We start from the raw sequence: 12,376 nt of genomic DNA, 5'->3' as shown, positions 1-12,376 counted from the left end.
CCTGCTCCACTCCACCCCACTCAACCTTACCAAACATTAATCCACATAGCTGACCATGTCTCAGCTCTGCTGGAATCCTCACTTGGCTCCCTACCACCCAGATGTTGCATACAAACTCTGGAACCCTCTACCCTGTCGCCCGCCTCTCCTGACCCATCTAACTGTCTCTAGTCACCGGTACCTGCTCCTGTTCAGGAACTGAGCCAGTAAGACATGAAGAACACAGAAAGAGACAGATAAAAGCAGTGGCATGGATGCTCTGGATCTGGAGGCCCAAAGAAAGCTGGATGAGCTGAGACCGCTGTTTACAGTATCAGGGGAATAGGCCTGATGTCCACCAATTGGGAATTGGGTAGACACATAGGAATGTGAAAAGACAGACAGTTGCCCTGGAAAAATGTTCATGACAAACTGAATAGAAAAAAGTTACCACATTGCAGTTAAGGTCTGATCCTGTTTGTGTTTTGTTTTTTTTTTTGAGACAGAGTCTCACTCTGTCACCCAGGCTAGAGTGCTATCATGTCAGCCTAGCTCACAGCAACCTCAAACGATCCTCCTGTGTCAGCCTCCTGAGTAGCTGGGACTATAGGTGCATATAAGCATGCCTAGCTAATTTTTCTATTTTTAATAGAGATGAGGTCTCACTCTTGCTCAGGCTGGTCTTGAACTCCTGACTTCATGCCATCCTCCTGCCTCAGCCTCCCAGAGTGCTAGGATTACTGGTGTGAGCCACCATGCCTAGCCAGTTTGGTCCTGTTTTTAAGCAGCATGTGGATTCTGTAGGGGAAAAAACCCAAGTGCTCAGGTCAGATCATTCTAAGTCTGAATTCTCAGCTCTGCCAATGACCAGCTCTGGGAACTTGGAGAGGTTTTTGAATTTCTCTGAACCTCAGCTTCTTTGCAGGGTTGTTGTAAAAACATTGTGTGTGTCTGACACATAGAATGCTTAACAAGTGGTAGCTGCTATTATGTGCAGACAAGTCTAGAAAGGTATACAGCAGAGGTATATGTCAATAGTAGTTACAGGCCAAGTGTGGTGGCTCACGCCTGTAATCTTAGCACTCTGGGAGGCTGAGGCAGGATCGCTCAAGGTCAGGAGTTTGAAACCAGCCTTGGCAAGAGTAAGACCCCATCTCTACTAAAAATAGAAAGAAATTAATCGGCCAACTAAAAATATATAGAAAAAATTAGCCAGGCATGGTGGTGCATGCCTGTAGTCCCAGATACTTGGGAGGCTGAGGCAGAAGGATTGCCTAAGCCCAGGAGTTTGAGGTTGCTGTGAGCTAGGCTGACCCCACGGCACTCTAGCCCAGGGAAACTCTGTCTCAAAAAAAAAAAAAAAAAAAAAAAAAACCAGTAGTTATAGTAGCATTTCATAGACTTTTTTTCCCTGTTTTTGCTTATTTAAAGCCTCATCTTCCTACAATGAATATATGTGCTATATCTTTCTGATATTCAGGTATATGAAAGGGACTATTAGAGTTGTTAGACTCATAAAACTAAGACTAATAAGGAAGACATGTAGAGAGGTCAATTTTAGCTCCCAGATCATATAGGTACCTTTCTACCAAAAGCTAGGTAATGAATACTAAGGAAAAAAAAGCAGCCCATTATCTGATCTGCAGCCAGAGATGGGCTGAAAACAACTATCTAGTACCAACATCTTCCACCAACACAAGAAACCTGGTATCTCAACAATGGGTAGGAACTAGGCATGGGCTCTAGGCTTGGCCACTCACAAGCCGTGCCCCTCAGGCCACTCTATCTCACCTGGGCTGCCCTCCTCTGCTTACAAAAGCCCACGTAATATGAAGGGCTACTAAAGTCCTTACTGGTTTCAACAAGAACCAAATGAACCATGCAAACAGGTCACGTACACACAGGCCAGACAATGCAGCCACCCAGTCTTCCAGATAAGCCCTTATTTAAACAAATGAGAATACTTATGGTGAGAGGCGAGTTGCTTATCCAAAGCCACACAGCTGCTAAGCAGGAGCATTGGCCTGGCAATGCAAGCCTCTAGGCTTCCAATTCTTCCGATCCTCCACCACTGGCACTCCTAGAATGTGTGAAGGTGTGCACTGTCACTCTGTACTCCTGTGACTTTCTCGGCATCCCTCTGTCCTAACTCCAACGGTGTGCCAAGGGCTCTCTGCATGCTGGTCTCCCCCCAACTACTCTAAATTCTTTGCCTTTCTGTGATTATTTGGAGGGGCACATAAACAAGGACATGTAGAACAAAAAAAGTATTATCCCAGAGTAGGGATTAGCCCATTTACTTACAGTCTATCTAGAGCAGACAGTATGTGTTGACAGATGCAAGAGGCACTCTTCAAAGAGAAAGTGCTTCAGAAAGCTAAAGGGCAGCTATAACATGGTTTCTGAAAGAACCAACCCAGGTAAGTGAGGAGTGTGACAGCACTCCAAGTGTTTTCAATGCATATGAACAAGTCCAGGCCTAGATGAATTCTATCCCAGGCAGTGAAACCTTGCAACAAAGTCCAAAAGCCCTGTAAGCTGGTGATCTCTAGGGCATGGACTCAGGGAGATATGCTAGAGCAGCATCATCCAAACTTTGCTAACATGCACAGGATCACCCAGGAACTCATCACAACTCAGGTTCTCACTAGCAGGCCCAGGGCAAGCCCAAGAATCTATTTCTGACCTGTCCAGGTCCTGCCGAGGCAGCTGGGCTCTGGGCCACGCTTAGAGTAGTGAGGTGTCAGGAAGCAGGTGACAGCCATCCAGTTCCAATGACAGAAATGTGCAGAAAGGGCACTGGGTTTTAACAGTAAAAATATCAAACCAGCTCACATATCCTGGAGTAGGGAATCGCTAAAATCATGATGGCCCCCTAAGATAACAGAATGCCCATTCTTAACAACCATTAAGAAAAATGAGGGAGGTATGCATGAGTCATTTGGAAAATCGCCAAGATATATTGTTGGGTGAAAAAGGCTAGTCAAAGCAAGGTAAAAACAACAATGGCACTTGTAAGAAAAAATATACATGTATGTAAAAAACTTATTAGAAAATTCAGAAACATCTCAATTATTACCTGTGGCTATCTCTCGGGATGGGATCACAGGGGAGCTCACATGACACTTTATTACTTGAAGGTTTTTTTTGGGGGGAGCTTATTTATTTTACAATGAACAAGTATAACTTTTTTAACTGGAAGAAATGATAAAGAGGACAGCTTTGATTTTTAAGTGTTTCCTGCAAGCCACACATGGGTTGTGCAGACACAAGGTTTGGACAAGAACATTTCTATAGCTAATATCACATAAAAAGAAAAATTCCTCAAGGGTCACAGCCACCACCATAGGATCTAACCCCCAGACAAGGGAGGAGTATGTATTTCTGGCAAAAATTCTATAAATGATTAAATAGATTGTTTATGGGCAATTGGTGAATCCACACTTATCTCTGGGATCACCAGTTCCTTTTCTAAGAAATTGTACAAGCCCAGCCTCGTGACTTTTTAAATCAAGCTCCTAGATGGGGACACGGAAGGGTGCTCCAGGCCCAGCAAAGCAGATTATACACAACTCACAGTGTTCTGACAGCTACATGGGGAGGGAAGATGAGTGTGGCTGCTTAAACAATCTGGCCAAAAAGTTGATACAGCCACTTGTCTTGTCAGACATGTTGAAAAGTGAATTAGGTGAGGCCTTACATGCTTGTCAAGGGAGAGGTAACAGAAAAGTGGCATAGATTGCTAATACCAGAGATAACAGATTGGGACTATAAGAGCAGACTGCAACCATGGGCCCAGATTTAAACCTGTCTCTACCTCCACATGCATCACTTTAGGAGCTCTGTACTGTTTAAATGAAAATTGCCTGTATTTGAAGCCACCTAGTTACATTAGAAAGGAAACTGCAAACTGTACTACATCCTGATGGTGGTGGTGGCATTAACTGACATTCTGCATTCATCAAAAAACTCACATAACTGTATGCCAAAAATGGTGCTTTTACTATATGTTAATTTAAAAAATATCTACTAAAGAATGAACCTGGAACATCCTGGCTTAACAGTAACACATATAGAGAGGACTGGGCCAAGTACACACTCATTGCCTAGCAGCCTGGCTACCTTGAAGCCATGGAAGGGAGGCGACCCATTCCACTGTCTCCTGGCATAGACAATACCTGTAGCACCTAGCATGGAGGTGTCCTAGAAGTAAGATCATGAAAGCAAAACCCAGTCAGGAGAAATAAGGACTTAAGAGTCTATGGGGAATAAGCACTAGTGTATCAGCTAATGCTACGACGACGGCTTCTAAAGGAACAATCGGCAGTTTTCTGCATCTTGATAAAAGGTGGGGCCCCAAACACAGTCCTCCAGGTAGCACATGACTGAAGCAAGCCCAGTAGGGCAGCTCCCTCCTGCAGCCCTAGCCTTCACTGAGGGGCGCTAACAGCTCACTACCAGGTTTGGCAGTTGCTCTGCCATTAACTCATACTGATGAGTTAATAAACCCCAATCCCCAAGTCTTTTTGAGTTCCTATTTAGCCCAGTCTTCCCTGCCCTTTATGAACCTGTACACACATTTATGACTCATTAAAAACTCAAGTCTCATTTGACCCAGTCCAATCCGTGAGCCCATCTAAACAGCTGAGGATTCTGAATGGTCCCTAACCTACTTGCTATTTCTCCTGGTGGCCATTTCTTCCCACCTCTGCTCACCATGACAAATGTCCTCATGCAGATACACAGAGGAGGTGGGGGTGTAGAGCAAGCTTCCTGAGGCCTCTGTTTGGATGGAGCTGATCCATGCAGCAGCCACTCATGAGATTTAGGACCACACCTAACCACACTGTTCCACCATCATCCCCACACTTCAGTATCTGGTTTGAAAGAACAGACTCAGAGACTGCAACTGTCATGCTGAAAACCCACCTACACTAGATCTACAGAACGCAGAGATAAGACTGACAGAACTCCAGGAATTCACAGTCGTCACCAATGATCCTTCCCTGTTTCCCGAGAGCATACAAGCTACTCTTTCTAGAACATGGCTTGCGATCAAAGTCAAACCCTCTCATTCTAGTCATTTCCTCACCTACTTTCTCCTCCCTCTCAGAACTGGGATGCTTGCCTATCTGCAGCCTTCCAGCATGTCTCTCACTCTGCAATTCCTCAAGGATCAGTAGCCATTCCACCTACAGGTGATCTCAATAGCTGCTGTACATAATTTCATCAAGTCTAAACAGAGACTACACCATTTAGAGAATCTAGGCCCACTAGTATACCCTTGCCCACCTAAGATTTCAATTCTCTCACCCCAACATCTCCTTTGCCCTTAGCCTTCTACCCTCCACCCCTCACTCAATAATAGACATATCAAGGGACTGCCTTCTCCCCAGTTCTCCCTGTGCTTCCTCATCCAGAGCTTGTAGGAGGCTTACACCATCCTGATACTATTCTTAAAGTTCTAGATGCTTTTCTGATAGACGGCCTTAGCTATATCTTTTTGCTTCCCCTGTGGACTTTTTCTCCTCATGTGGCGCACACGCAGTCAGACTCAGAATTCTTTTTTTGAGATAGCCCTCTGGATTTGCTTCCCTTTCAGTATCAGACCACAGGATCATACTTTTGTAGAGCTTCCTGAAACCCTAAAAATCTAGGATATGTGTCCAACTCCTCCTCCTCTCATTACCTGACTTACCTAAGTTTGAAAATGACTAATTTGCAGATTACTTCTGTGACTAAATACACTGAAAAGATGCTTGCCTTTTCCAGTGCTACCCTCTCCCCTTTCCAACATGGACCCAGAGAGTCCAAGATCATCTGAGTGACTAAGGTTTTTCCCTGAAAAGCTAAATCCCAGACAAGTAATCATCCTAACACCTAGTGAAGGAAAACACACCAAGTGACTAGAGGGCAAGAATCCCTTTGGCACTCAGTATCTTGAGTCTTTGGGCACAAAACCAAGTGGGAAATCGCCATCCATGAGCCTGGCCTCAGAACTCACATGCTCACTTGGTGCTCTGGTCTGAATGTTCCCCAAATTCATTTGTTGAAATTTAATCCCCACCGAGGTGGCATTAAGAGGCGGAGCCTTTTGAGAAGTGATGAAGTCATGATGGCTGCCCTCGTGAATGGATTAACACCTTATAAAAGGGCTAGAAGCAACTATTAAATAACTTTTGGCCCTTTTTTTGCCCTTCTGTCTCTCCCACCATGTAACAACACAGTATTCTTCCCCTCCAGAGGATATAGCCACAAGGCACCATCTTGGAAAGAGAGCAGCTCTCACCAGACACCAAACCTGCTAGCACCTTGGTCTTGGACTTCCCAGCCTCCAAAACTGTGAGAAATATATGTCTATTGTCTATAAATTACCCAGTCTTAGGTGTTTTATTATAACAGCACAAATGAACCAACACGCTTGGCTTCTCAGTGCCGAACCACATGGCAAGCACCTTTCCCATATCTTTGTACACTCTCAGCCTGAGCTTCCGTCCACCTGTCAGCCAGGCCCTGCTGACTAGAAACCCTGTGTGAAGCAGGAGGCAGGGAACAAAGCCCCAGACCCAAATAGATGCTTTCTACTAGTCCAGCCTTGCCCAGCTAGCTACCCCCCTTGTCCCTGATCAAGGCACTTAGTCTTGTAAAAAAAAAAAAAAAAAAAAAAAAACCACCAGAAATACTCAAGCTACCATAGAGCAACACATGACCCCGTTATAGGTTTCATCTGGGCATGCCCTGCAGAGAGGCTTGGTCCCAACCCCTTTGGGTCATTTCTACCCACTGTCCCAAAGTCAGAACCCCACATAAAATGTCCCTGTTCAATTACTCTCTTGTGAGCTGGGCTCCAGAGGAAAGGCCTTGCCATTTACTTCAAGCTCCATGCAAACAGAGAATGAGAGCATGTGACATCTTAGGGCCATCTGACATTCTAGTCATCTGTCTCCCACTCTCCATGCTGCCTTTGAAGGTTAGGGGGGAACCGTGTGGCTTCCCTAACACAGACAGGACCTCTGGGTCTAGGCCATAGACTGAAGAGTAGTCAAAGCACCTTCGTGTCCCTGGCTAGCCCAGGGCTCCCTTCACAACCCCTGGCCCCTCTCCACTCACAAGGACAGCAGCAAAGAAAAGCCAGCAATGTAGAGATTCCTCTGGGCACGGAAAAGCTTCATGTGGAAGTGTTCCATGGCCCCAGGGTTGTTCTGGAGGTTCACCTTTTCCGTCACATCATCATACTTCCGAATCTCACGTGCAGCATCTATGGTGGAGCAGAGAGGAGATATAGGTATTTAGCTGCCACTTTGGCAAGACTGGGCTGCACAACAGAGACAGGTACCATGAGACGGGTTTGCCTCATTTCCCTCAAATCCATCTCTCCAGTTATTCCCACTCCTACATGCACACACGAGCACACCTACCTTGTGAGGTGCTTTATCAGGAGCTTCTGCCCTCAGACCCATTCTCTCCTCCAGCTTTTCACATGGCCCCATTCTGCCTAGACAAGCTTGCTCTACAGTTCAAGATGTTAACCAAGTCTAAGGCACTGCTGGCATCAGGGCAGCTTCCTCTTCCCATGGTGCCAACGGCACCTTGTTCTGTTTATCCCAAGTTGGCCCATCAGCCATCCCATGATAAGCCAGGTTGGTCTTGTTCACAGAAATGTCTGATCAGGAGGCATGACCCATAGGAGGCCTGCTAGAGGGTCAGGGATTCTGCTTTGAAGCTTTACAATGGGTTTTATTCTTTATAATGTTTTATTCTGATTACAAAAGGAATTTGTGCTTATCAAAATTCAAACACACCAGAAACATGGAAAGGGAAAGAATCCCTTAACATAGTCACCTCCACCAGTTTATATGATAAGAATGTGGCTACTATCTAAAGTCACTTTCAGTCCATTAAACTATGTTATTGGCTTTATAATACACACCTAATCCCTAACACATTTTTGTGTCTGTCTCCCCCAAATTAGATGACAAATTCCAGGAGAGCAAAAATTTTTTGTACTATGCCCCAAGGGCCTAGTATAGTTCTAGGCACAGAGTGGGCATTCAAATAATTGTTAAGTAAATGAATCGCCTTCGCTCCTGAAAGACCCACTGTTAAAAATATAGTGCTCCAACGCCTGCAATCTTTCACTCTGTGGAAGCTTTTTAGTATGATGTAGTCCCATTTGTCTATTTTTGCTTTTGTTGCCTGTGCTTTTGAGATCTTATGTAAGAAATCCTTGCCTGGCCCAATGTCATGAAGCATTTCCCCTATGTTTTCTTCTAGTAGTTTCCTAGTTTTGGGTTTTACATTTAAGTCTTTAATCCATTTCAAGTTGATTTCTCTATATGCTGAGAGGTAGAGGTCTAGTTTCATTCTTTTGTATGTGGATATCCAGTTTTCCCAACATCATTTATTGAAGAGACTGTCTTTTGCTCAATGTGTGTTTTGGGTACCTTTGTCAAAAATCACTTGGCTGGCCAGGCGCAGTGGCTCACGCCTATAATCCTAGCACTCTGGGAGGCTGAGGCGGGAGGATTGCTCAAGGTCAGGAGTTCAAGACCAGCCTGAGCAAGAGTGACACCCCCATCTCTACTAAAAATATAGAAAGAAATTAATTGGCCAACCAAAAAATATATAGAAAAAATTAGCCGGGCATGGTGTCGCACACCTGTAGTCCCAGCTACTCAGGAGGCTGAGGCAGTAGGATTGCTTGAGCCCAGGAGTTTGAGGATGTTGTGAGCTAGCCTGACGCCACGGCACTCTAGCCCAGGCAAAAGAGTGAGACTCTGTCTCAAAAAAAAAAAAAAAAAAAAAAAAATATATATATATATATATATATATATATACTGCTCCAGTTAAAAAAATCTATTTACATGGACACATTTGTCTGTAATGTAGACATGGAACCACAACAAACCTACTGCTTTCTCCCGCTTACCCTGAGACATCTTTTTAAGTCAGTACACAATGATCTACCTAAAGAAGGCTCTTAATAGACCCTGATGTGAGAGGGGCAAGACATCATGGCATGGGTATTATTTGGTTCTTTTTTTTTTTTTTTTTTTTTTTTCGAGACAGAGTCTCGCTTTATTGCCCAGGCTAGAGTGAGTGCCGTGGCGTCAGCCTAGCTCACAGCAACCTCAAACTCCTGGGCTTGAGCGATATTTGGTTCTTAATGTCTGGTTTTCGACTTCTTGGTTTTTAAGCTAATCTTGTATTATAAAAATATGCCTAGCCTTCCTAGTGTCTTTGTGTTAAATCTGTACCATGAAGCAAGCACTCCCAAATGCTGCCAGCAGGGGTATAAACCAGCACAACACACCTGCCAGACAATGTAAAATGCTCATACCATCAGGTTCAGTAATTTCACCCCTATGAATTTATCCCACAGAAGCATTTGCATACATCTGCAATGATACAAAGATGCTTACAATGAAGGAATTAAATTATGGTGCAACCATATGAGACAATACTACATAATCTTTAAAAAGAATATAATTGCCCTCTAGTTCCCCTTCCCATCATATCTGAACACTGGTCTTTAGTGGTCGTAAAAGTAATACTGAAGCTGGTCTAGCAGTGTTGTAGTTTGGTATATAGCATGTGGGATAGTTTCAAACAAGGTAAAAAAAAAAAAAAAAAGAATGTAATTGCTGTAAAAAGACATCTCAGATACAGGTAAGTGGAAAAAGTACAATCCAAAAACTATGTATATAATCCTACTGCTATAAACATTTTTTTTTTAATTTGTTTTCTTCTCTGTATCGTTCCAATTTTAGTATATGTGCTGCCGAAGCGAGCACTGCTATAAACATTTTAATAAAGATGTCAGTATAGGAAATGCACAACAAAGTATTCATGATGGTTACCTGTGGGACATGAGATTACAGGGGATTTTAACTCTCTAAGTTCAATTTTTGAATTTTTAAAAATAACTATGCATTATTTTTGTAAGCAGAAAAAATACACGTTTTCTTATACTATCACCTGCATCTAGGAATCCCACCATCCTCACAACCACCTTTGCTGATAGCCAAGAGGAGATTGGGGATGGAGGACACTCAGCAATACTAGCCTAAGTGCCACAGCAGAACATGGCCCTCCCTATCCCTGGCCTCGGCTCAGGTAAGTGGACCCTGCATCCTCCAGTCAGATCTGATTGAGGCCCCTCTGAGGGAAGGACAGGGGCTGTCCAGGGGTGTAGCTTAAGCTGGTTATGCCAGCACCTTTCCTTAGTATCTGCTAGTAACTAACACTTATATTCGTAGAAGATTCTGCAGATCTTTCTAGATTATGCTTCCTAACATGAGGGTAGGAAGCAGCCAGACATCTAGCCATGTCTCTCTAGAACTTCCAAGCAGTTCCCTAATCCAAAAAATAATGAAGGCCTGTTTTGCCAACTACTATTCCACAAAGGATCTCTCTGGCCCACTAAGCTGCACCCAGAAAGAGACACATCTGTGGTTCTAATATGGGGAAGAGGCGAGGCCCTGAGGGAATAATCCTCTTAGCAAAGTCCTTCCTTTACCCAATTCTTGTCCCCACCCCAAATCCAAAAGCAAAAACACACATGCTCAGTTCAAATACTAGGTAGCATGACTTTTCATGGAGCTCAGCCCCAGGGACAACACACATATCGCCTACCCAACTCCTGGCTCAGAAGCTGCTCAGGAAGAGAACCCTAATTGGAAAGAGCTGCCTCTTACCACGTATTTCAAGAACAGTGAGGTATTCAGGCAGCCTGCAGCTACCCTATGTGGCTGGGAACTGGTAGGCCACACCTGACCTGTTCAGAGGCAGTCCTGCCTAAACACATCCTATCAGGCCTGGAGACATCACGAAGGAAAAATGTCTAATGCTGCAGCTAGTGGGTGGGGCTTTGCACATTCCCCTGAACCAAAGTGCCCCTCCACCCCACTCCCCCTGCATTTCTGCTGAGGACTCAGGGGGAGAGGAGTGTTCCAAGCCTAAGTGGGCATCACAGTTCTAAGACAAGACTGCTGTCCATAGCAAAGCAAAGCCAACACTTTGGAGTCCAAGCAGAGGAACATATTGACCACTTACCATAACAAAATAACAAACATCTAACCAGATAAGAGCTTTATTCCTTCTTCCTGTCTCTAAATGGTCACACCACCACATCATCACAAAATGTTCACCTTCCATCTTAACACCACCTGGCCCCTGGACCAGTTTATCTTTCAAGACCCTGTTGGTATGCACCTCAATGTTCAGGCTTATAGAACTACAGAGCTGGAAAGACCCAGAAAAACCTAAAGTCTAGCTTAGATCCAGAGAAGTCTGGGATTTGTCTCCAAGTTATGTTGCCAGATATCTAGGTCTCCCCCCACCCCTCATACTACAGGACAGGACTTCCCTTCCCAGCTAGGCTCACTGTCTACCTGACTGCTCAGTCCCCTATTAGAGGCCCTGTTTTAAGCATCGAGGAAGAAGATTAACACTGTTGTTTAAGTGACTGGGGTGAGCAGCACTACTTAGAGCAGCACTACTTAGGTGAGCAGTTCTACTTAGAGTAAGGTAATGGACCAGTTAGCTTCTCTCAGCTTTGAGTTCTAGAAAGATCCAAGGAGCACCTCAGAAATGCAAGGTGGTCATCATAAGGGTGCATAAAGGCTGCTTACTATAAGCCCCCACCCACTACTAAAAGAACCTCTCAAAGTAAAGGCCCTGCTAGCAGTCAGCAGTATGGATGAAGAACATCTCCCTAAGAGAAAGACAAGAGGCATTTAAACGGTCTGTCTCTGAGAAGCCAAAACTTAACACTATACACGAAAAATAGCACAAAGATTTGTAACAGAGGCCAGGGTCTAGATCAGGTGGCTGCCCTCAGCCACAGCTCACTTACCAATGACCAACAGCACGAGGATGACAATGAGAACCACGAAGAAGGTATTGCCATAGGTCACTACCAACTCCACCAGGCGGGACTTGAAAACCTTCTGCCATCTGTAAAGGAGAAGATACGAGGATGGGGCTGAAGCAAAAGCACATACACTTGGGATCCAGGGTCTGGAGCAGAACAGAAATCCAGCTTTGTATTCTTCTCCAATGGTTGAATGCCAATTTGCAGTCGGGTTCAGTTGCTTGCAATTCTCCAATTTATGACATCCTCTCAAGAGTGTTTAAAAAAAAAAAAAAGGATACCTGTCCATGTATATAAAAATGTCTACAAAACCAGTCTTAAACACTTGTAGTCTCTGGGGAGGGAAACTTACTTTTCAATTTACTCCCCTTTGTAGTATTCAAAATGTTTGCCACACACACGCATCATTTATCTTTCCACACAACAAATCTTGACTCATCTACACCCCCACCACTCTGGATTATTATAAAACAGACCCCAGACCTCCTATCATTTCCATCCACAAATACTTCAGGATGTAGC

At 44.3% G+C, this 12,376-nt stretch overlaps 1 protein-coding gene and 1 pseudogene across 5 annotated transcripts in view; one reads left to right on the top strand and one right to left on the bottom strand.

Moving 5' to 3' along the window:
* BCAP31 (B cell receptor associated protein 31) overlaps positions 1 to 12,376 on the bottom strand; it is a 28,745-nt gene that overhangs the window by 13,772 nt on the left and 2,597 nt on the right. For all 5 annotated transcript variants that reach the window (XM_012757208.3, XM_012757207.2, XM_012757210.3 and 2 more), the window contains exons 3-4: positions 11,837 to 11,937; positions 7,090 to 7,237 (exon numbers count right to left, since the gene is read on the bottom strand). In XM_012757208.3, the coding sequence (XP_012612662.1) occupies positions 7,090 to 7,237; positions 11,837 to 11,937 (249 nt within the window). The remainder of the gene's footprint in view (positions 1 to 7,089; positions 7,238 to 11,836; positions 11,938 to 12,376) is intronic.
* On the top strand, positions 9,471 to 9,594 carry LOC142866368 (uncharacterized; annotated as a pseudogene).

The sequence above is a fragment of the Microcebus murinus genome, unplaced genomic scaffold, assembly GCF_040939455.1.
Source record: "Microcebus murinus isolate Inina unplaced genomic scaffold, M.murinus_Inina_mat1.0 scaf003_hap2_Mmur4.0, whole genome shotgun sequence".
Lineage (NCBI taxonomy): Eukaryota > Metazoa > Chordata > Mammalia > Primates > Cheirogaleidae > Microcebus > Microcebus murinus.
Note: the sequence above shows the minus strand (reverse complement) of the source record. Positions and strands in the feature narration are given on the sequence as shown.